Source organism: Xiphophorus maculatus, chromosome 22, assembly GCF_002775205.1.
Source record: "Xiphophorus maculatus strain JP 163 A chromosome 22, X_maculatus-5.0-male, whole genome shotgun sequence".
NCBI lineage: Eukaryota > Metazoa > Chordata > Actinopteri > Cyprinodontiformes > Poeciliidae > Xiphophorus > Xiphophorus maculatus.
Window position 1 is genome coordinate 17,810,313 of NC_036464.1, and position 24,453 is coordinate 17,834,765.

Consider the following 24,453-nt stretch of genomic DNA (forward strand, 5'->3'; position numbering starts at 1 on the left):
GTCTTGGTCTTGGTGTTGACTTGGTCTCGGGTTAGGTGGTCTTGACCATATGGTCTTGACTACAACATTGACCTTTTCCACTCAAAACAAACGTCATTCATCTCTCTGATCTCTCAACAAAACATGATCACATTGCCATCTACTGGCAACGCCAAGCAATTAACTTTCTTCTTACTACACGACACTAATATTTTGAGGCGCACCTGTCATAAAGTTCATCTACCTAAATCATTTTTTTATATTTAAATATACATGGCCTGTCGAGACTCTTTATTGTAGTATTCATAGCTCATCTTAATTTTGAAATATTATTTTTTTATCTTTAATATAAGAGCAAACCAAGACAGTAAAGTATTTTTTACATCAAATTTACAGAGTAAACACACTTATGTGGAAATATTGCAAAGAATAAAAGCAGATCAGAGCTACCCTCTTAACTTTACTACCAAGCCTCTCCTCAAATAGCAAATTAATTTCTAAATGTCATCACATTTAAACAAATGTGTAATTCCACAATGGGCAGATTGTGGTGGTTGTTGTTATGCTGTTCATTGTAAACACCAGGCCCCTTGAGCCAATCTGCTCAAATCAATGCGTGCATGTGTGTTGTGTGCTGATGCCCACACTACTTCTGTGGGATTAACGCCCACATGACAGTGCTGGGCTGGGCTCCCACTGAGCCTTTCACTTGGCTTCACTTGCAGAGGCGGTCCCTGTTGCCGTCTAGCAGAGCCGTGGACCTCCCCAAACTAAATCTGTATGGACCTGGACATGAGGTGGTGGTCAGGAAAACTGAAAACTCAAGTGAGATGGAGCAACACATGTTGAGCTTGAGTGGAGAATGCTGCTTCGAAGGGAAGTCCCCGTGTTGTTCAGACTCCGAGACTTTGAGTCAGGGAGACAAAGAATACGATGATATCCTGGAGCTTAATCAGTTTGATGGACTTCCTTACTCATCAAGGTTTTACAAACTGCTAAAAGAAAGGAAAGAGCTGCCGGTGTGGAGAGCAAAGGATGAATTTATGGATTCTTTGACCAAAGGACAGTTTGTGGTTCTTAGTGGCTTTGCCAAAACTGGAAGAAGCTCTCAAGTGAGTACCTTACATCTTTTCTCTGTAGAAAATCATTAAAGCTTTTAGCAATGCAAAGACAAAGTTAATTTTTTTTTTTTTAGTGAAACAAGTTCATTTTCTGCTGACTATTGGGGAGTAATCCATCCCACTTTTGTTTTGCATCAGATTCCTCAGTGGTGTGCTGAATTCTGCCTCTCGGTCCGGTTCCAGCATGGGATGGTGGTGTGCACCCAGATTCATCCACAGCAGGCGGTTGATCTCGCTCTGAGAGTGGCCGATGAGATGGACATCAACATCGGTCATGAGGTCGGATACACCATCCCCTTGGAAACTTGCTGCACCAGTGAAACTTTCCTCAGGTAATGAAAAAGTGGTGCTGCAAAATTTTAAAAAAGCAAAAAAAAAACAGACCAACTTTTTTTTTTCATTACACACACTGCTAAATCAACTGGCCTTTTATTAAATCTCAGCCGAGAGGAGAACAAAAGGCTAGAGGGGCTCTTTTCAGCTGCTGCGTCACAGCTGCCCCGCTCAATGTCCACCCATATGTCACACTCGCCATGTGGGTGCCTCATAAGTCAGCTGGGGGACAAAGGAACTCTGCCCTGTGGGGGTTTGGGGTAGATGAGATAAACAAGCGGTAGTAAAAGAAACCTTGTGATAAAAGGTAGTTTCTAAATTTAATTAAATACGACAAGTGAACCTGAAATGGTAATAAAGTCTCTCTTATTAGGAAGCCATTCCTAAGTATATCTTTAAAAAAAATTAAAAGTTCCTGTATATATTTTAATTTTACAATAATGCAGACCTGAAAATACCTCCAAACTACACGTAAAGACTGTAACAGTCCTTGAGATTTGCCATCTAGGCACGGCAGACTTGAATAAAGGATTAACCAAACTTTTTTTTTTTTATCAATTTTGCTTCAGGTATTCCACAGATGATATGCTGCTGAGGGAAATGATGTCAGACCCTTTGCTTGAGCGTTACGGTGTGGTGATCGTGGACCAGGCCCACCAGAGGACCGTTGCTACCGATGTGCTTTTGGGTCTGCTGAAAGAAGTCGCCCTGCAGAGGCCAGAGCTCCGTGTGGTCCTCCTGTCTGCGACCAAACCGGACCCCAAGCAGCTGAACCTCTTCACTGGGTCGGCAATGCCAGCCATCCACCTGGAGGCCCCAGAGGTTGGGGAGGTGGCGTACAGCAGCACAGGTGACAACTACTTCTGTTCTGCTCTCCGTCTCGTGCTGGAGATCCATCGCTCCAAGGAGCCGGGGGATGTGGTTCTGTTTCTGGTGACGATGCAGGTAAGACGCAGCCCTGACGTCCTAAGTCTGACCAAATAGTTTTGTTGCTGAATTATCTCTGTGTATGTCTTCAATTAGGAAATAGATCTGGCCCATGACATCCTGTGTCATGAAAAGCGAGGCTTGCCACCTGGTCTGGGTGAGCTGCTGCCCATAGCTGTACATCCTGACCAACCTGGGAGTCTACCAATGTTTGGGGAGGAGGAGGGTCAGACCAGACGAGTGTTCCTCACAAGCAGTCCAAATGAGGACTTCTTCTGGGCTTATAGCTCAATTAACTTTGTTATTGATGCTGGAGTGGAAAAAAGATATGTAAGTTTTGCATGATTTCTTGTGCTCTTGTGATCTCGCAGCGATCCGATATTTGTGGCCAATTCAGCCAGCTGTACTTTATGAACTAAAAGCTTTTCTTTCTACTTTATGAGTCCGTTTAAAACATCTTAACAATACAAAGTTTGTTGTAAAATAAAACAATAATTAAAAACAGAAAAATATCAAAAAACGTCCAAGGTCAAATATCTGCATTCCTGAAACTCAAAGAATTCAGTAAAGTAACCTGGATTCAGGTCAGAGGTATTTTAACAGGTGAAAATCCAACTGCAGAAACTTCCAACACAACTCAATTATATTTCACAATTTTTTTGTCCTTTTCTGTTTTTCTGCACATTTCAAAATGTAATATGATCCATATCACAAAGCAACAGTTCGGTTCATCCTAATACCTAATGTTCTTAATATAAGGAACAAATACCTTCACACCATGTGAGGGAGCGAGGTAGCAGCTGGTTTTGCTCTACTATTAAACAGTATTTTATTAATACTGTCTGTGCGAACAGCCTCAGCAGAGATGCTATGTCAGAGTGTATGTTTGTGTATCAAAGATGCCAGTGAAGTGTATTAAAAGAAAATCCAACAAAGAAAAAGAACAAAAAAAATATCCTTGCTTCTGTGATGCAGGGAAAAAAACTTTTTTAAAGACGTAAATATATAGTTCTGGACCTCTCTAACTCCTCTGTGTCATTGCTTTTGCAGGTTTACAACCCGAGAATCAGAACAAACTCTGTCATCATCCAGCCAATCAGCTCAGGTCAAAGCGAGTGCCGCAAACAGCTGGCTGGTCCAACAGGTCAGCATGTTTTAGTTACTTCTTGCTGGTTAGATGACCCTTTGACCTTCAAAATCTGTTAGAATCTATGATTGCCAAATCTCAGAGGTGTTGTTTTGGACATGGTGCCTGTGCAAGCCAGTAGAGGATAGTGAACTTACTTCCATGTTCAATAAAACCAGTTTGAGTTCATTTAAACTTTGCAAATTGATAAAATTCAGTCACCCGAAGAAGAGCATTCTGTGGCTTTTCAACAATGTACATGTTTAGCAACAATTCAATCATGTCAAGAGAATATCTCCCATACTACTGCATCAAAACTAAGGTGTTGTTTACACCAAATCGTGAACCAGCATCTGAGCGGACAGCCAAAACCAAATTGCATCAGTCTGGTGTTTTCCAGTCTGTTATCGTCCAATTTTTTTCCTTAGCCAGCTAATTGACCTATCTGGGTTTAATAAAGTGCCCAGTGAGTGAATGTAAATCTGTAGTTGTGATTATCCAGCTGTGTGTAAGATTACCGTCCTGTCCTGCAGGCAAGTGTTTTCACCTTTACCCGAAAGAGAGACAGCTTCCTGCAAAGACTCGTCCTCGTATTGTGGAGTCTGACATCACCTCCACCGTGCTGTTCCTAAAGAGGATGGAGATCGCCGGGCTGGGTCACTGTCACTTTATTGACAGGCCAGGTGAGATTTATGTGTTCACAGGCTTAAAACAAGCACAAAAAAAAACATTGAATATTTTGATGCTTTTGCAACAGGTAAGCCAGTGTTCATCCCTAAAAATTCACTTATTGTTGGACAAGAGAATCTTTCGGTCCAATCGGTTTTGTTCTCTTTTTGCTCCAGCAGACAGGAACCTTTTTTTTTCTTTTTGTTATTATTGAAAGGCAGTGAGCCATGCTTCAGCTGAGCCGACAGCTCCTGTTCTGTGAGCATCCTTTCAGCGCTGACCTCCTTCCGTGTGCTTTTGTTCTCGTCGGATTTATGCACAAAAAAGCGCCACAAAACACACACACACACTCATTAGCTGATTAGAGCACAGGCATGGCTGAGCCGGTGTGAGGGTGAGCAGATAATAGGAAACCTTTCTTTCCCTCTTGTTTCAGCTTTCTCATTTAACACTATAAAAAAAAAACTAACTCATAACATGAACCAGTTTTTATTTTGCATAGCGGTATGAGGCAGATGTTGGCGAGGATTACATCTTTGTAATCTGCTGCTGCCCTTACGTTCTCAACATTCCCAGCAGGGTGCTAGACTTTGAATACTTAAAGTAGATTTGTGTGGAATTAATGATCACCCAGTTTAAATACAGTTAAATACAGTTATAAATCCTCTTTCCTTTGCTCGTGTCTAACATTTTGAACATTATCCCACACGCCTCCTTTGAAATCTCTCTTTCCAGACCCTGGAGGTCTGATGCAGGCACTGGAGGAGCTGGACTACCTGGCAGCTCTGGATAACGACGGGAACCTTTCTGAGATGGGCATCATTATGTCTGAGTTCCCACTGGAGCCTCAAATGGCCAAGACTGTGCTGGCCTCCTGTGAGTTTGACTGTGTCAACGAAGTGGTCATCATTGCAGCCATGCTAACAGGTGATGTATGGGATTTTAACACCAATCTAAAAAACAATGGGCACGCGCAAAATCATGCAGTCACTTAAAGTGTTTCTCTGTAGTTTTCACCTTTTGCTATAGTACAACCATAAATGTCAATGGATGCTACTGGGATTTGATAAAATATACCAACACAAATAAATGCATAACAGATTAGAAAATTGTCTTGTGCATTTGTATCCACCCGATTTACTCCAAACCCCTGAATAAAATCATTTGCAACCAGCTATCACTTTTTCACTTTGTGCACTTTGTGTCTCTTGATAGCCAGAGAAACAGTGAAACAGTTCATGTCAAAGTTCTTGCATCAGAAGGGCCCAGTCAAAGTTGTTTCTACGATGTATTGACTAAGGGGGACTGAATACAAATGCATACAACACTTTTCAGATTCTTATTAAATATTAAAACCATGCATAATTTCACTTCCGCTTCACCATTATTTACAGATAGATATAGGCACCACAACTTCTCTATGACAATCGGGATGGATGGATGGATGGATGGATGGATGGATGGATGGATGAACTATTTTGTTGGAATGTCACAAAAAATCCTTATAAAATCCATTGATGTTGTGGTTTGAAATATGATCAGATGTGTAAATGTTCAGCTTGTATTAGCATGTTTATATGAGCACCAACTGTATTAGTAAGTAAGTATTATCTTTTGTATCTTTTTAGCGCCCTCTTGCTTCATGGCTCCAGCTGTGGAGCTGAAGCCAGAGGCAGCCCAGTGCCGCATGAAGTTCCAGCACCCGGAAGGAGACCACTTCACCCTCATCAACATCTTCAAGGCTTTCAAACAGTGTCAGCAGGATGAATGTCAGTTCAGGGGAAAAAAAACAAAACAAAAAACAGTGACATTAGGCCATATTAATTTCCATTTCACCATCTAACTCTCGAAATCCTTCCTCGCCACATTCTTTCCCTGCTGTGTCAGACTGCGATGAAGAGAAGTGGTGTCAGGACTTCTTCTTCAACCACACTGCCCTGCTGACGGCCGATGCTCTTCGAACCGAGCTCACTGACACGCTGAGGAGAATCGAGCTGCCTGTCTCAACGCCCGCCTTTGGCTGCCGAGGCAACACGGTCAACATCAAGAGAGCCCTGCTCGCAGGGTTTTTCATGCAGGTCAGATATTGCAGCTATTGTTGCCTGGTGGGTGCACTGTGGGATATTTACAGGCTCATGTAATCTGAATATACATTTGCAATTATACTGGCTGTTCTTTATTGGTCTTTAAATGCCTACAGTAAGATGGTGTTTCTGGCTTGAAGGAAGGTTCAATGATCTCTCGCTGACCAATTAAATGACAGAAAATGTGAGATTTCCTTCTATATTTTCAGGTTTGGCTGTAGGTAATGTGCAATAAAGAAGTACTGACCTTATTATAGATTTACATTGTCCATCTAAACCAGCGTTTCTTAATTGCGGTCCTCAAGCCCTCCTGCCCTGCATGTTTTAGGTGTTTCCCTTCTGCTACACACCTGGATTGAATCTATGGGTGATCAACAGGTTTCTGCAGCACTTGATGGTCATGCAATCATTTGAATCAGCTGTTCTGGAATAGAGGCACATCTAAAACATGCAGAGCAGGGGGGCCTGAGGACTGGAATTGAGAAGCACTGATCTAAACCAACCTAACCATATCTAACAAAGCAATTGCCTCTCTTTTATATCATCAAATAATTGTGATTAACCACATATTCTGGGAAGCTGACTTGAATTACACTACAGCACCCAGACCTGAATACTGTCACATTGCTGCAACAAATTCAGCCTGATATTAAGAGATTCAATCACGCTTCAGAAATTAGGATGCTGTGCGGCATAGCCAATTGATGCAGCTGTCAGGGATTTTATTCCAGCATGTCTTTTCTTATTGACTTAGATTTGTCCTGTATTTGTTTCCCACTCAAAGGGGAAAAAAAATCATATGATGCACTTTCTGTTTGCATGCTCCATCTCTCTCTCCCTCTGTCTCTCTCTTTATTGTTTCATAAATCTTCCTATGGAGTGACTCTTGCTTTGGCTCTGATTCCCCTCAGGTGGCTCGGGATGTTGATGGATCGGGGAACTATTTCATTCTGACTCATAAACACGTGGCACAGATCCATCCGATGTCTGGATATGGAGCCAAGAGCCCCAAGCTGGGCCTGCCGGAGTGGGTGCTCTTCCACGAGCACACGTTCTCGGAGGACAACTGCCTCCGCACCGTCACCCACATAACGCCTGAGGAGTAAGCCTTGTTAACTTTTCATCCCCCTCCTTGAGCACTTTCATTCATGCACTCAATTTTTTCAAAAACTGGCTACGTAGCAGATTCACAACTCAAGCTGCGGCCTCTCTTACTGCTTGAAAGCACCCTGCAGAAATCCCGCAGTATCTTGGCTCAAACTTAATCAGACAGACACGTTCTCCTGACCCCTTTGAACCATATTTAAAGTCTCGGTTCGGGAGAGACTAGTCGTGCTGGCTGTGGAGCGAGGAATTACAAATCCTGTTCTTTAGTGTCTGCTTGCTGGAGAGAGGATTACAGATTGCCCAGAACCACTGAAATGCCGAGCAGCAGCTTAGAGTGTAAATGTAAAGCTTTGCTGACTGACTGATGCCCGTCTGCGTTTCATAATCTTTGGATGTTGATTTAAGGGTTTGAAACTGAGAAGTGTCCTGTGTCTTCAGTCCATCAAAAGTGGGCATTTCTCAAGACTGAAAATATGTTTCATTGAATCACTTCAGCACATTTACTCCTTGATTGCAGGTTCGTTCAAATGACGCCACAGTACTTTTTCTACAACTTGCCATCGAGTGAGAGCAAAGACCTCCTGCAGAATATCCTGAATGGCGGAGCGTCTCAGAACGAGGAGAACAAGCGCTCGTCAAGCCAGGAACCCCAGGAAGACCAGACGTCTGACCGCTGCGTCATACAGTGACTGTCAGTGCCGCCGCTTCCAGTCACAGCTGAACTAACTAAGACCTAGCTTGTCTTCACTTCTAGCATCGACACCATCCAGATAGCTGAGCTGTTGTCACAATGTCCTCGATTTTTATTTCTAGCATTCACCTTTCCCTCCATTTGTGCCCCTCCTCCTTTTCTTTATCAGTCAGGGTTTTATTTTAAATAGTAATGTACAGTGTACTAATATAAAAATTAAAATATTTAACATATATGTTTGGCATTATTGCTCAGTACAAATGAGATATTTACATACATTGGTTATAATTTTAAGACTAAAGACGCACTTGAGTCATTGTTTTTACTGGGTGGAATGACAAAACAGTTATTAAAAAGTGCAATTTGGTACAAAGGTTTGAATTTAATTAGGGTAAAACTTCTATATACAGGGTCAAATATGTACACTATGTTACCAAATGTATTGGGTCACCCATCCAGATAATTAAATTCAGCTGTTCTGATCACTTCCATGGCCACAAGTATATAAAATCCAGAGGCTTGGCATATAGATAGCAAATTGCTGTGCATAGAGGGATTTGTGAACTGGGCTTCCCTAGCTGGTGGTGAATGCAGTGTTGTAAAACACATCAACACTGGACTCTGGAGCTTGAGAAACATGTGCTCTCTTATGATAAATTATGCTTCTGAATATCATCCCAAATTGATGCAAAAAAAGCACATCTATGAAAGATTGAAATTTGCTATATTCGCACCCGTGAGTGTATTTAAGCGTATTTTGAGTCCTTCCTGTTTATTTTCTAAATAGTTAACCATTCTCTGGTTCCCATTTCTATTTTTTTCTGCCGTTACTGTCCAACCCTGCAGCACAGAGGGTCGAGTTTGATTAATGAGGTGCATGAACAGTTTGGACACGCCTGCAGCTCCATCTGCTGTGGACTCGCTTTAATGACAACAGGGTCACGGAGTGCAGCCGGATCCACAGTGTAAATACGATGTCCTCTCTTTAGCTACAAAACTCATGTGCAATAACACCTGCTGGCTTTGTGAGAGAACATGGTGGTACCTTTAAAAACCTGTCATATTAAACTGGATTAAAAAAAAAAGCATTCAGGCATTTTAGATCAAAATATCACATGCAAAGAAAACATATCTATCTTGTTTAAATGTATGATTTAACTCTTGCTTATAGAACACAGACCTTTGAAGAAATACAGCATACTAGAATTAAAAAGTCCTTTACTTCTTAGAGCAACCATGCAAAAACAAAAATAGAGTCACTTTCTTACATACAGCATTATGGACACATCCAGCTCTTTTGATTTTTGCATTGAATGTTGCTCAACTATTGCACAATTTCTAAAGCAAATGTTGTAACTTAACCAAAATCACTTAACTTTTTTTTCACAGCATTATTGATAAACAAAAAAAACAACAAAAAAAAAACACGCCACACAACCTGGAACCGATCTGACCCAATGATGAATAATTTATCTCAGCCTCGAGGAAAAGAATTTATTTCGTTGCTAGAAAGTTAGAAACGTCTACAAGTCTGGCTGTTGGTAGAGTCAAACTCTACATTGGTAATAAATTTAAACATTCAAATGTACAATTCCTTACTAAAAAAAAGGTACAGTTTAAAAGTGGTGATGTGAACAGAAACCACTGCCACAATGCAGATGTTAAAATAAATGATACAGATAATAATAGTCCCTGCCCCTAAGAAAAATTAACAGCGTTGCCTGAGTTTGAGTTTGTTATCTGACACCTTAAAGCTGCAAATAACAGATTACTTAAATGCTTCTCAGAAGGCCTAGTCAAAGTACTGACACATATGGCTGTACTACAAAGCAAGATAGATGGCCTAGCCGGCTGTGTTGAGATGAATGTCAGAGTTTTCAGTATCATGATGGTGGATCTGTTTGACACTAGATCAACAGATCATTATCTAGAAGAGATGCATTTCGCTCCAGAGGAGGTTCAGTTTAGGGTTTTCATTGTGAGAAGTATTTAAAGTCCTTATAGCTGTAATCAAGTTTGATTACTCAAATTCAACACATAGTAAAGGTTCTTGGTTGGACTATTAAACAACAACCCTGACACTCATTATAGTGTTTCTATAATAAATAACTCTCTGCATTCAATCTAAAAGCCTCCAGTTGGTGACGGCAGGAAAGGAAAAAAAAAAGTGCAAAGTGCTTGACGTCACCATCCGAACCAAATGAAATCGATCTCTTCAAATGAGCAGATTTCTTTTATTATTTTATGAGAACTGATGCCAAATTACCTTTAGGTTTAACAATGACTGGAAAATATTTCTACATTTGCAGATCCATCCGTGTATACTAGCACAGTTAGCTAGTTATATTACTTCAGTATTGCAAGTTTACTTCCATATATTGCAATATCTGAGGATTTTCATTTTAAACAGAAAGTGATACATTTAAAATCTAGATTATTTTGATGTCTGATGAAAATCCACTTTTTTTCCTCCAGAAAAGAAAATAAGTTTTTTTTTAATACAAAAATGTTATGGCCTAAATGTCAAGGTGAAAACTGCTGACTGCTTAATGTAATATTGACAATTATGTACATGGAGTTCTCCATGAATATAATTGTCAATATTATATTAAGCTGTCTAAAAAGGATTCAATATAATGCTCTGAAAAACAGATTCTTGGGTTTTCATCAGTTGTGAGTGAAACATTAAAATGAACAAAAATAAATGAATGAAATGTATTACTGTGTATAATAAGTTATATTGAGAGCTTTTTTTAAATTTAATAATGAAATTAATTAACTTATCGATGTTCATAGTCTGTAACGTCACTTTTATGTGTGAGAATAAATAAAACAATCGTTGTGTGTGGAGGCAAAACTCAAAAGCTTATGTCATAACCTAAATAGTAGCTATGGAACTGCAAAACTACAAATTTCCAGCTATGTTATCCTGCTGCTTTTCTCAATAGATGCAGCAAACGTTCTTTCATAATAAAGTATTAGGGGTTTGCGCTCCTTAAGAACATTGCATGGTTGGTCAGTACATTTTGAGTGGAAAAGGCATCTAATCATAATACTCTTAACCTCAGAGTGCAGAGACAATTGTAGTTGAAGTTGCTACACACTGTACTCCTCTTGTCCTCTCTGTGCTTTAAGCTCCTTTTATTCCTGTGTTGTCACTTCCTGCTTACGGGGTCAGCTGCTGCAGGAGCTCAATGTAGAGCTCAACACGACTGAGGAGGGGCGCGTCTTTCTCAGCGCGCAGGAACTTGGAGTACACGGCTTTGTAGTTTTTCAACATCTCCTCGTCTTTACTGCTGCAGAGCAAAACAGAGGTGAGCTGGTCAGCGATGAGCTGGACAAAGAAGATCGCACGCAGGGTTTTAGACAGCTGCTCACCTTGGTTTCCGCTTGCTCGTCGTCATCAGCTTGATCACTTGTAACAGCAGGAAGGAGAAACTTGGCTCAAACACGCCAATTAACTTCAGCACTTCCTGGAGGTCCAATCCAGACCTGGAGCCGCCGACCCTATCAGGAGAGTCTGGTGACTCGGCAGCAGATGGTTCAGTCTGCTGCTGGGAGGAAGAGAGCATTATGCTGTGAACAACAATATGTGGTCAAAGTGAGTACATCCCTCTTCAAGTAAGTACTAGAAGAGGGATTTCAAGTTTTTACTTACTTCTTCCTGTTCCTCCAACAGCTCCTTCTGGATCAGCTGGAAAGCATGGCGGATTTCTGACATGATCTCTATTGCTCCAATCAAGCTCTTCAGCTTAGCCACGCTGCTGCTCTGACCTTTAAAAAACACACAACATGGCTAACTGTAGGAAGGTTTTGGAAAAGAAATGATCACACAGGAGTCCAAAACATTTTTAAGATGAAAAGTTATCCCACCTGTCATGGTGAACTCTGTGAAAGCCACCCTCTCCAGCAGCGTGCGCAGCAGCTCGCAGGGCGCGTCTTTGAGGCTGAGGAACAGAGAGACAGCTTTGCTGTAGTGAAGCTCCGCCAGGCTGCGGTGTTGCTTCCTCAGGTGTTCGTCCCCCACCTGCGTCACAAGCGCAGCCAGTTTCTCAGAACACAAATGCAGCAACAAGTGACACAGCAACACAGGAAAGGAGTTCTTCAGATAAATAAGATCATCAGAACTGAGTCGTACTTGATTTCTAAAGCAGCTGTGGTACATGGAGGCCAAGCGGTGGTGGATGGTTGCGGCTCTGTACTGGTACAGCGGTTGCCGGGCCGACTCGGTTTGCAGGTCGCAGTATTTCAAGGACTTCATCATGGCATCGGTCACCTCCCGTTCAATCTGTACAATCAAAACACAAAAACGCAGCTTTTGAAGTGGAGGAAACGCAACGTTGCCGGAGCAAGTTGGGCACTGAATATGTGCACCTAAATAAATCGGAATATCATTTGAACTGAATCATTTCAGTGTATCAATGCAAAGAGTGAAACTGTTGATGTTTGATGATATGCCTGTTATTATTGTCAAGTGTTCCTAAGAAGTGGAAGAAATGCCTGGTGTGGTGTTGGGGTGTGTGTGTGTGTGTGTGTGTGTGTGTGTGTATGTGTGTGTGTGTGTGTGTGTGTGCGTGCGTGCGTGCGTGCGTGCGTGCGTGCGTGCGTGCGTGCGTGTGTGTGGACTGACCTGCTCCTGCGCCTTCCTGGAAAGTGGTGCGTAATCCTGCAGAAGCGTAGCCAGGGTGAAGTAGGTGGTGGACAGCTCCCAGTTCACACTGTCCCATACAGCTGGGTGGCCCTTTCTGCTACCCAGCGCCCTTAAAGCTTGCAAGTAATAGTCTACGGCCTGAGGTAAAAACAAAAAAGTATAAATGGAAAAAACTATTTTATATTAGATACATTTAATATTCCTTGATATATTACCTTATTGTAGTAAAGGGCCTCCTCTGGAGAGAACTCTCCTCTGCTCTCGTCGGCAGAGACAGGACAGTGGGCCTGAGCGCAGATCCTCATCAGCCTGCCGGTGTTGCACAGCAGTAAGGCCGTGTTGGTGCTGTCCCTGATGGCTTCAAAGTCCTTCATTCCTTTTTCAAAGAAGCTGAAGCTCTTCTTCCACAAGTCCTGCTCTGCTGCAGACACAGACTTCTTCACTAGAACAGAAACAAGACAACAGCTTAGTTTGACATTTTCGCCGGTAGGAAAATTGATTCATGAAATCCTGTGAATGCTAAACAAATAAGTGCACACGTTATACCTCGTTTTTCTGTCTGCATGGCTGCTGCCTGGTTCATGTAGTAGACCCCCATCTCGTTGCGAATGTTTCCCAGCCGTCTGAGGACCTGGGACAGCTGGTCGGAGGATTGATCTTTCAACACCTCGGATGTGAGCATGTCGTGTGCCGCCTCGTAGCATCTGCAGCTAACAAACAGCTGGTACTCGGGGTCCATGGCCAGATCTGTTGCCATGCTGAAGTCTAATAAAAAGAAAGAAAGATGATTAATATAATCAATAAGACCAAGTCAAAAAAAAGCAAAAAAGCAATCACAATAAAAACTTAAAATCATTTTTGTATCTGTCTTTAAGTCAGTGTGGCCAGGGGTCCATTTGTGGGCCCTGGACTGACTTTGTGCAACTCAAGAATGACACAAATTCTTGAGTTGCACAGGTGGTTGAGGCAGATGGAGTCTTTTTTATTTTTAATCAGGGCAAAATTATGCCAAATCAAAAATATTAAAATTAAAATATTGCAACATAAGATGCTGGCTACAACACAAAGAATTCAATAACTATGCACCTTCTGAGGACCATGTCTAACCAGCAGGCTTCGGTGCATCCACATCTGCCTTTAGGGAATCTATTAAACACGGCTATATAACTTTTAATAAAAGTGAAATAAATCTTATTGTGTATAGTTCAGACCTTTCAAAATTTGCAAAGTGGGCCTCTTTCCTTTAATAAGCAAACCTACACAATCCCTTCTCTATAATAATTGGCACATCCTTTTCCAACAAACAATCTGACCACTCGTTTAATTAAAGTATTTCAACTTGGTTTCCTTTCCCTTTTTGCCGCTTATTTTTTTGGCCTCAAGTTCTTTTGACTTGGTGATTTTGGCCCGTTGTGACATCTCTAGTTTAGGTGATACAGAATGAAGACAGACCCTGGCAGCTGCTCTCTCTGTGCAGACTGTGCAGGATCTCCTGGTCCTCTTTGGTCTGGTAGCTGTACTCCTCCAGGTACGCTGCCCTGTTGCTGGCGTTCTGGGCCAGCATGAGCTGAATGTCTCCACAGAGTGACAGGCACTGGCTGTGAAACTGGAGCACATGCGGGCGCAGTGTTTCGCTCACAGAACAGTAAGCATCTGAGGAAGGTGATAAAATACAAAATAATGAGGAACATAAAGAGACCTGTGTTCAAGAACTGTAAAAATTCTCATTAGGGTGTTAAAAAGCTATTTCTTAAACTGATAAATGTAGTTTCAGCTGTGTTTTTTTTTATTACACTTTAATGCTAGATTAATATAGAATGGAGAGGATACAAATTACAAGCTACGTAATTTCAAAATTCACATTTTGGAAAAGAAAAAAAAAAAAAAGAAGGGAAAAGCCACTCACCATAACACTGCAGGGAGAGCTTGATGTAGCGCAGGGCTCGTCCGTACTTCAGCAGGTTGGTGGCAGCGTCCGACAGGACGTAGTACGCTTTGGAGGCTTTGAGGAAGAGCTGCAGTTTCATACGGTGCTGCCAGGAGTCTGGGATCATTCCTGAGCGTGTCGGGTGCTTCTGGTCGGCCTGCCCTGCACCCGCTGGGGTCATGCGGGAAAATCCACAAGTTCATCATTAAGGCATAGTGTTTTTCGATTTCATTTTTAATTTATTTTTGTGACGTGAGCAGAGTAGTCTCACCTCTCTCCAGAAGAAGAGAGATGCCTTTCTCTGAAGCTCCGTTGCCGCCTCCATCCTCATATTTTAGCGGGATGGGAGTGTTGGGGTCGGCAGCGGGCAGATCGCTCTCCTTCTTGATGCAGCCATCCACTGCTTTCAACCCCTGTGGATTTATTACAACCATATTTATGTCTCTAATTTGGCTCTTCTGAACAGTAAGACTGTGACATGACATTATGCAAGAACTCGCCTTCAGTACGTAGCTTAGGACATGTCTGCATCGCTCCTCTTTGTCTTGAGAAACAGGAAAAGCACAACTGGGCTGTGGAAATAAAATCAGAGCGATGCTTTATGCTTTGAAACTTTCTCCATCTTTAGTCTGAAAATACCTAAATGTCATCTCTTACTCTGATTTGGTGAGTTGATTTGTATTTCTCAGGGACCGACAGCTCCCCCACGGAGCGGATCACGGCTACCGCTTTGCTGTCATCCTGCGGCCTGGAGCGGTTGCCGTAGGTTCCCATGTCTTCGCCGTCCTCTGTCAAGTCGTCGTCCTCCTCCTCTTCCTCCCTGTCCTCGTCGCTGTAGCTGTCTTCCGAGCCACCGGCCCGCAACGACTCCCCTCCGTCTTCGTCGGGCAGCTCGTCGAGCTGGAACAGCTCTGACAGCATGTAGTAGGCTGAGGCAATGATCTGAGCACGAGCAATCAGGAAAAAACAGAAGCAATCGAAAGAGGGGTTGGGTTCCTTGATGCCAAAAGCTGTTGCCCTCTGAGTCAAGAGGTTTCGCACTGCGTTGCCCAAACGCCAGCTCTGAAAGCTATGGGTAAAAATGGAAGTGGAATTTTTCTCTTTCACATACCTGAGGATGTTTCTCCGGATCAAGAAGTTTGACGCAGTTTAGGAGCAGAGTTCGGATTTTGCCATAGTGCTTTCTGTTTTGACTTGCCTTCAGCATCAAGTTGCTGGCCACTCTGCGCCACAAAGACAAACGACGACAGAATCTTATCTCAACTCTTAATATTTTACTTTCACATATATATTTAAACTTTACACATTATTGAGTTCCTTCACTTATTTTCCCTGTACACTTTCCTCTACATACGTTGTGCTATTTCAAACATTCAACTTTTACCATAACATGCTCATTCAGGACATTACAGCCGTGTGTTTTGGTATTGACGTCTTCTACGGTTTATGAAATAAAAAACTTTTTGCAATCATCTTGGGCTACATTGAGATGGAACCTTCCTTCCAACCTTCCTTGCATTGACTGAAAGTTTTCACTTTATGATTTTTCTCCTTTTGCTTTATTCTGCTGTTTCTCCCATTTTCTTACATTACAATTTATGTGTAATATAGATTTTTTGTTCAATATTATGTACCAAGCATCACCACAAACAAGCTCCTATCCAGAAAATAATAATAAAATAATACAAAAAAAATAAAATAAAATAATGAAGCTACTCACCTGTACAGTAAAACAGCAACAGGAAGGGTGAAGGGATTCTGATATTTCTCTTCTTCAGCCTCCTCACACAAAGTCGTGAGATCGTAAAGCTTCACTATGTCACTCCCGCTAGCTGTAGATTGAAGATGTGACCGAAGCAGACATTAGATACACAAAAAGAGAGCAATTAGAACAAATAAATGAAAGTATTTTCTCCCTACCTTTGAAAAGCCAGTAGGTGTGACCCTCTTTAGTGCAGTTAGACTTTAGGAAGGAGAGGATATTTTGGGCAATGTCTTTTACCACCCTTGTAGAGAAAGTCGAGTTTTCCAGATGAGGGATGTCTTCTGTTTTTATCATTTCGTATTTCTGAATGAAAACACAAGAAAGCAAAAAGAATTGAACAAATGTTCAATTGTATATTGTACTAAAATCTCCACAAACAAACAAATCAAACAAACAAAAAAAAAAACTTGGCTTAATATTGTTTTCAGGTTTTGTGTCCTGGATGCCTAGATTTAACATGTTAATAGAGTCCACACCATTTCTAAACAGACAGAAGTTTGTGTTATTGAATGTGTTAACGCTGGCAATTTACCTGAACAATGCCATTGACGTGAAAACACATGACGAGCTCTGGGACGTTGCACATGAGATTGTCGAGCCAGTAGTCAATACCAGTTAAAATGTTGATTGGTTTGTTGCTGTCCCTGGGGGGGGGGAAAACAGAGCAAGGGTTCAATCTGCGTTCGACGCTGCTCCAACAATCTTTGGAAGCAGTCCAACAAACATTTGAGTAAATTGGTCAGTTTTTTTTCCCTATATTAACGCTGCACATCTTAGCAAACACCAGAAAGAGTCAGCAAGAAAATGAACATATTTTAATTATTCCAACTCAACTATTGCTCTGAATGTACTGCATGAATATTTGAAAAGGTTTTCAACAGTCTATTTATTTAGGCTTTTTAACAAAGACAAAAGAAATTAGTATAAAACCTGCTCAAACAAACATGCATGAAGTGAACTCCTTCAACTTTCCACATTTTAAGTTACAAACATAAACTCTAATATATTTTATTGGAATGTAACTTGATATACCAACACAAATCAATGCATTACTGATTACAACCCTAACCACAAATTTTCTAAATAAATTTAGGTCTGGACTTTGATTAGGCCATTCCTTCACATAAATATGCTTTGATCTAACCAATGCATCTGTAGCGCAAACTGATTGGTTACAATACTGAAGTTGTTGTCCAGGTGGAAGGTAAATCTCAAGTCACCTTCCACCAGGTGGAAGGTGGTCTCTTTTTCTTCCAGAATTGTCATGCATTTAACTCCATCTTTCACTTACTCTCTGCTGAAGAGACTTGCATTTTGCTATCCAAGTAAGATTTTGGTCTCAACAGTTCAGTTTCTTCCATATTTGAGGTGGCTCCTGGTGAACTACAAATGTTATGTCTATTGGCTGTCTTTCAACGACAGCTTTCTTTATCCCGCTCTTTCAAAAGGTTTGAGAACATTCTGTTTAACACAGTCCACTGAAGTCAATGCTCATAGTGTTAAAAGGATCAAGGGTGTGCAACTTGCATGGTCAACCCATAAAACTTATATATTCTGCTCCCTATTGTGTTCAGAAAAATTCAGATTTTCAGACAAAGTGGATGGGAACGGAATATTTAGTTGCAAATCAAAATGTATTTGTTTAGTCTTCAAATTAAAAACAAGCACAGATCTTTATTGGGAAGACAAGAATTCATCATCAAACCTTAGTCTCAGACTAACAGCAGGATATCGACCACCTCCAAAAATAGGCATGTTGGATCCAACCAGCATGTGGATGTCCTCAAATGTCCACATGATGTTTCGCACAAAGTCGTTCCTTAAACCCTGTAATATAATATAATATATAAGTAAACAAGTAAACAGCTGCAGCAGGATTACATTCTTGAAGAGCAAAATATGCTACCTGACTGTTTTCCCCTTCATTGAAGAGAGTAGGAAGATTCTGCTCTTTAGGCACTGATGTCACCTGACCTAAAGCAAAGTTGCTGTCCACAGGAACACTTTCCTGAAGATTTAACAAAATAAGCATTTAATTTGTGTAGACATCCCCTATAAAATGTATCTTAAAACTTCCTAAATCTAACTTTGAGTTGAGGAACCGTCCTTAATCCAATGGTAGCCAAGTTACCTGTTTGGGAGTATCTGCTTCATCTGCTTCAGACATTGCGCTGGTGAAAGTAGCAGGCCATGAAGAGCTGTACTCTTCGGCTCCATTCTCCTCATCCTCTTCTATCATGTCTTCTGTTACAGGTTCTGCAGCCCCATCACCATTTATACTGCAGAATATAATAGTGAAATTACAACATCTTTAGAAGTCAAATTAAACTGCATATCAAAACTTATTTGTCCAGAAATAAAACCCAAACTCTCACCTGTAGTAGAGGAACTTTGACAGGATGGCTTTCTGATACCAGTGCTCTTTGCTCTTCTTCTTTCTCTGCCATTTTTGATCTATTAGGCGCTGGTAAATCTCTTTGAGCCATGTCCAATCTCCCGTCTACAACAAAACATTTCAGCACAGTAAACAGACGTTGTCATTAATATAACTGTTCCGACGAAGTTGAATTAAACATGCCTCCCTGTACCTGAGAAGATCTTCTTAGGAGTTCCTGAGTGTCCAGCTCATCCAAAAGCAACGTCCTTCCAACACGATGAACAGCCATACTAACATGGGACTTGCTGTAGGGGATTTTCAGAAGCTTCTTAATGTTCTGCAGAAAACAAAAAAAAAAAGTTTTGGCCATATCCATACTTCAGAAACAAGTTAGAAAGATAAGGAAAAGCGCTACCAACCTCAGAATCTGATACGACATCCACGTCATCCCCAATGCAGTCAATGAAGTCATAGGCCATCCCAAAACTGTAAGGATTTTTAAAAAAAGATCCCAATACAGTTTTTCACTTATAGTTTTTTTCACTTATTCAAAGCTTCACACACTCTGAGGCACTTCTTTTTAAATGGCTGCAAGAAGGTTACATGCTCTTGGAATTATACAATAAGTTCTGCAGTGATGCCAATTGCAACTAATTATGTGTAAATCACACTGTGGAGAAACTGGCAATCCAGTATGTTGGAATCAGTCTTCCTGACAGCTTTCTAGACATTTTATTTCTTTCAGAGAGCAGTCATCCCAAATACCAAATGTTTAGTACTGTAATGTACTTTTTAAATCTGGAACTTTCAGTACTTACAAGTTACACAAGACTTAGCTCAAAATATTATATTATTGTGGCCTACTGCAAAAGTTACAAGATACTGAGATTCCAGACTTTAATTACAAATGACAGTTTGTTGCTACTTTGTTTCACAAAAATGAGCTAAAAGGAGAGTTTGGCTAGTTGCAATAAAAGGGAACTGGCACCAATTCTTCCTCAAACATGCAGACATAGTTCTCATCTAACAGGAGTCAAGGTCAAGTCAAAGCCTTAATTAGAAGAGAAAATGGCATTTACAACTCTTGAGGAAACTTGCAACAACACACAGGAGTCTTTCCTTTCAATGAATATACAAAATACAGATAAAATAAAAATGTCCACTGCAGGATTTTATAAAAACATAAACAGAAGTTTTAAAAAAACTAATCTTACTGTTTCTACACCGTGTTTTATTTGGGTCACACACACTAAAGTTGGCATTAATGTTTAACTCTCGCGATCGAGAATACACCGTGTTCCAAATTATTATCCAAATTGGATTTAAGTGTCATAAAGATTGAATTTTTTGTTGTGCTATTAAATTTATAGATGGTATTGTGTGTCAGGGCTCTTTGAATCACTATAATTAATTTCAGAGAGCTGGGTTGATTAGTTCGTCTGGTGAGCTCAATTAAAGGAAATCTACTTAACAAGGATGGTCCACATTATTAAGCAGGCCACAGGTTTCAAACAATATGAGAACAAGAAAGGATCTCTCTGCTGACAAATATCATCAGATAGTTTAGGGTCGTATGACAAGGTATGAAAGCATTAGATATTTAACGAAAACTGAAGCGTTATTGTACTGTGAAGAGATTTGTGGCTGATTCAGAACAAAGATGGGTTTGTACAGATAGAGGCATAATGAGGAAGGTTTCTGTTAGACAAATTCATCGAATTAAGAGAGTAGCTGCTAAAAAGCCCTTACAAAACAGCAAACAGTTATTTGAAGCTGCTGGTGCCTCTGGAACAGGAGCTCTGGGAAGGTATTCTGACATCCTACAAAAAAATTCAAGCAGAAACTATCCACAAACTCACAAGTTCAATGGATGCAAGAATTGTGCAGGTGATATCAAAGAAGGGCTCCTATATTAACATGTAACTCGGTCTGTTAAGATGTTTTTGATTGAAATAGCTTTTTGATTTTAGTACATGTGACCACTTAATGCTGCACATTCAAAGAATGACCATTTGCAGTTCTTTATAATCCATAAAATGTTTAGAAAATCTGCTGTTCATAATAATTTGGAACAGTGAATTTTGAGTTTTTTATTTTTGAAAAAAATACTGTTCTCATGGGGAGCTTTGTTCAGTAAAATATGATTTATACTCTAATAGCTCATGACGTGAAAATTATACTGACCATCATTTGCATTGACCATTTAAGAAAATCTGAGAAAATATCACTTGCATAATAATTTGGAACACGGTGTAATTATTTACAACTTTTCTCTTTCTGACTGCAAAATGATGTTTTTTCCCCACTATTTCCCCTTGTTGTGTCTACTGGAATGTTGATGGTACAGGCTGTAATACAGTGGTATGACTAAGTGGTTGGATAGGGATCATAATAAATCTTGCTGGATGTTGTGCACAGCAGCAATTTGGATTCCTTGGGTTACAAATTTTCCCTCGCAAAAGAATATGTAGGATGGTTTTGTAAAGAACATGACCCAGCTTGCTGTGCGCCTCTCACAATCCTGGTTTTGCTTTGCCAGTATGCTGAATGGTTTGCTGCTACATGGGCACCACATCTTTAAATTTGCTATCCCTGCTTTTCATGTGTCTGCGACACATGAAAGCACATGGTGCACAAGTCTAGGGCCATCAAAGAGATATGTAGTCACATATCTCTTTGCAGTTTTCTGCAATTCGAAAAAGCAGAAAACTTCTGTATTCTGACATTGTCTGGACAGTTATGTAAAGTGCGTCAGATCTAACCAAATTGGTCAAAGTGACGCCGGGTGTATAAAACCCTAAGGCTGCTTCTAACTAAACAAAATTTTTCACACCTCTTAATGGCCTCTCTCATGTCATTCATAACTCCTCAGACAGATGGGGGTTCCACAGAAACTGCACTGAGTGTCTTTGTTATGATTTATTTCAATAGTTCTCCCTTGATGTATTTTAAGCAGTGTTATCTAGGATTAATACCATTAATATGGTAGAAAAGACTGATCTTTATGTTTTAGAGACACAGGGAGAAATTCTTTTTGTTTCTCCTATTTTAAAAAGTTATTTTCACACAAATTTTCAAGACACATTTTGCTTGTTCGAACTAACTGAACTTGCAGCGTTTCCACTGTACAATAATGAATGCTAATACCTAGAGAACGGTTTGCTCTTGCTGCTGGAGCCTAACACAGTGGTGCCAGCACTGCCCAGCTGGGGGTTTTCTCTCAGCCAGTTGGCAGGTGGAAGCTTCAGGTCCGTCTTCTCCTGCAGGAGGGCGTAGGTGGTTGGAGGTGGGGCAGCAGAGTACTTGACCACTGCGCAGCTCTTTACTTCTCCATTTCCTAAGCATACTGTCATATCCTGTAAATAAGACAATTAGACATCAGATTATAATTTAGAAATAATAGTTATGTTACTGCCAAATTTATTTTATTTGTATTACTTAAAACAATTAATAAAGAATAAAACTTTGATGTCACGTCCACTTGAGCCAAAAGTCACAAAGTAAAAGTAAGATTTTACAGAGATGGAACCAGACTATTGAAAAATTTAAAAGCAGTATGAAAATCTTACAAAATAGATGTATGGATTTAATAATGATGAATAATTTAAATTTGTAGATCTGTGTACATGTCAGCTATTTCTATGATATTACAGGGTAAAACATCTAGAGACGGTACCATATTTTGCCAGTTAACAAGATATTGTAGTCAGTTTGAAATTATTTCACTATAATAGCTTGACACATGATTCTGCTTCTGTCTTTGTTGTCCCCTCCAAAACTGCTTATCATAATGAGTATTGCAGTTTGTGCCGTAAGAAGCATGAGCTTTGGGGCAATTAAATGAACTGTTATAGGTAAATTACCATACCTTAGATTTTCACTAACCACTGAAAATTGAATACCAGACATTTGGATTTGACTTTCAAATATTAACATATGGTAATATTTAAAATAACTTACTAAATTAAAATGTTTTAGGTGACTGGGTTACAACTTCTCAGATTTGAAAATGAACATTAGGACATAAATTGTGGTACATAATACTCTTAATATAGTTTAATCTATGCAGCTGTGGCCACGTTAGTGAACAGAAAACTAGATTTTAATGATTTTGAGGGGTGTCTCGTCACTTGTGGCGATTTTTTAAGTGATTAAACTAACATAACTCCGGGAAACTTAGCAAATGTACACACTTTGCTTATTAAAACACGACAATAAACATGTCATCTTAAACACAACAAATACAATATAATACTGATCAGCCTGGTAACTTACATGTTTGCTGTAATCTCCTGTGCAAGAGGAACCACCAACATCTTCTTTTGAATTATCCATGGGAACCCCAGGCTCTCTGTCCTCAGGTTGTAAGCTCATACTGGACAAGTGAGTCTTTCCACTTCTTTCTACTATCCTCTACGTATTTCTAACAGCTGGAAAACAAACATATAGCTCAAGCGACACAAGCAATGGCTTTATAAAGTACGTAAACACACAGTTGCATCGATAAAGTCAGTGGCAACTTCAGACTGTCAAGCTAGCTCAAGAAAACAGCAGTCAACGTGGGAAAAAGTGGTTTCACAATACGAGTGTAGCACTAAAGCTAACCCACAGTCAAATGACAACTTGCTATTACTTTTCGCAGTCTAAATAATGTAAACCCACTGGTAAATAAACACGTTTTAGATGCCTGTAGCCTACCTTTTTCCCATCTGCAGCCACTCTGTGTGTAGTTCTCAGACTGACAACAAGCCGATGACGACTTCCTGTTTAACGGTAAAACGAACTGCAAAACTAGTCTTATTTCCTATTTATAAAATATAAACCTGTTTGGAAACTGAGAAAGAAGAAAAAATCAGACCGTTAATATGCTACATAACTTTATGGATAAGAATATTCAATTTAAAAACTCATTTTGATAAGAGGCGTGAACCGGAAATACATTGAAGAGTTCTTTCTAGAAAAATGGAGCGCTTTCTCGTTTATTTTGAGGGCTTTTATTCTGAAATTCACGGCCAGGTTGACTTTTTTTTTTTTTAGAGTCGGCTACTTTTATTTTGAGGGCTTTTATTCTGAAATTCACGGCCAGGTTGACTTTTTTTTTAGAGTCTGCTACTTTTATTTTGAGGGCTTTTATTCTGAAATTCACGGCCAAAGTTGACATTTTTTTAGAGTAGGCTACTTAATTTTCAAGGACCACAAATCGATATAAATGCATACTTTGTTTAACAAATATTAGTATATTTGTGCTGCAGTCCATCATTAACTTAAACCACCACTGCACTCGTAAAATACACCATAGGGTCGAAGCAGACAGATTACCTGTGGCATTATTATCCCCTCTCAGCAGGTGAGCCTGCAGCTGAAACATATAAAGAAACCATGATATGTTGCAACACAGGATTGTGGAATATTTAAACAAAAATAAAAACTCACATATGCATTAAAAAATTATGAATGCACATGTAATGAATTATTTTTCCACATTTAATATGTCTTTTGTAATTTAAAGTATTTATTAAATTCATGTATTTATGTCCAGTTTAAAACGAATTTCACTCACTGATGCATTTATTTCATATTATATTATATTATATTATATTATATTATATTATATTATATTATATTATATTATATTATATTATATTATATTATATTCAGGGAATGCCACGCTGCTTACTGAACAGGAGACACTTCGC

General features: G+C 40.0%; 2 protein-coding genes across 4 annotated transcripts; one reads left to right on the forward strand and one right to left on the reverse strand.

Moving 5' to 3' along the window:
- Positions 1 to 748: 748 nt before the first annotated feature.
- Positions 749 to 8,231, forward strand: LOC102228555 (putative pre-mRNA-splicing factor ATP-dependent RNA helicase DHX32). Its single transcript, XM_005804901.3, has 11 exons — positions 749 to 1,091; positions 1,239 to 1,432; positions 2,003 to 2,378; positions 2,457 to 2,690; positions 3,411 to 3,504; positions 4,020 to 4,169; positions 4,891 to 5,082; positions 5,784 to 5,924; positions 6,043 to 6,233; positions 7,151 to 7,341; positions 7,864 to 8,231. The coding sequence occupies exons 1-11, from the start codon at positions 810 to 812 to the stop codon at positions 8,033 to 8,035; spliced, it is 2,217 nt and encodes a 738-aa protein (XP_005804958.2). The 5' UTR covers positions 749 to 809; the 3' UTR covers positions 8,036 to 8,231.
- Positions 8,232 to 9,246: 1,015 nt separating this feature from the next.
- On the reverse strand, positions 9,247 to 23,536 carry edrf1 (erythroid differentiation regulatory factor 1). 3 transcript variants are annotated; one of them, XM_014470944.2, is made up of 26 exons: positions 23,456 to 23,536; positions 23,033 to 23,187; positions 21,905 to 22,113; positions 19,177 to 19,243; positions 18,969 to 19,094; positions 18,756 to 18,880; positions 18,512 to 18,659; positions 18,287 to 18,388; positions 18,086 to 18,207; positions 16,913 to 17,024; positions 16,536 to 16,683; positions 16,336 to 16,447; positions 15,727 to 15,838; positions 15,273 to 15,557; positions 15,116 to 15,187; positions 14,887 to 15,028; positions 14,595 to 14,786; positions 14,141 to 14,341; positions 13,235 to 13,453; positions 12,904 to 13,130; positions 12,668 to 12,826; positions 12,176 to 12,325; positions 11,911 to 12,064; positions 11,696 to 11,811; positions 11,416 to 11,588; positions 9,247 to 11,333 (listed from the first exon to the last, which is right to left on the reverse strand). In XM_014470944.2, exons 2-26 carry the CDS (start codon positions 23,129 to 23,131, stop codon positions 11,204 to 11,206), a joined length of 3,702 nt encoding a protein of 1,233 aa, XP_014326430.1. In that variant the 5' UTR covers positions 23,132 to 23,187; positions 23,456 to 23,536; the 3' UTR covers positions 9,247 to 11,203. The 3 variants fall into 3 exon arrangements, with proteins under 3 accessions (XP_014326430.1, XP_023183821.1, XP_023183820.1); XM_023328053.1 differs by having other exon boundaries at positions 9,247 to 11,330; positions 11,416 to 11,591; XM_023328052.1 differs by having other exon boundaries at positions 11,416 to 11,591.
- Positions 23,537 to 24,453: the final 917 nt, after the last annotated feature.

Excerpts from the sequence above, each read along its gene's own strand:
- LOC102228555 (XM_005804901.3), top strand. The coding sequence starts at position 810 with ATGGAGCAACACATGTTGAGCTTGAGTGGAGAATGCTGCTTCGAAGGG. Across the intron at positions 1,092-1,238 it reads AAACTGGAAGAAGCTCTCAA|ATTCCTCAGTGGTGTGCTGA; the intron begins GTGAGTACCTTA and ends GTTTTGCATCAG. Across the intron at positions 2,379-2,456 it reads TGTTTCTGGTGACGATGCAG|GAAATAGATCTGGCCCATGA; the intron begins GTAAGACGCAGC and ends GTCTTCAATTAG.
- edrf1 (XM_023328052.1), bottom strand. The coding sequence starts at position 23,131 with ATGAGCTTACAACCTGAGGACAGAGAGCCTGGGGTTCCCATGGATAAT. Across the intron at positions 18,660-18,755 it reads TCAAAGTTCCTCTACTACAG|TATAAATGGTGATGGGGCTG; the intron begins GTGAGAGTTTGG and ends TATATTCTGCAG. Across the intron at positions 16,448-16,535 it reads CACCTACTGGCTTTTCAAAG|CTAGCGGGAGTGACATAGTG; the intron begins GTAGGGAGAAAA and ends TTCAATCTACAG.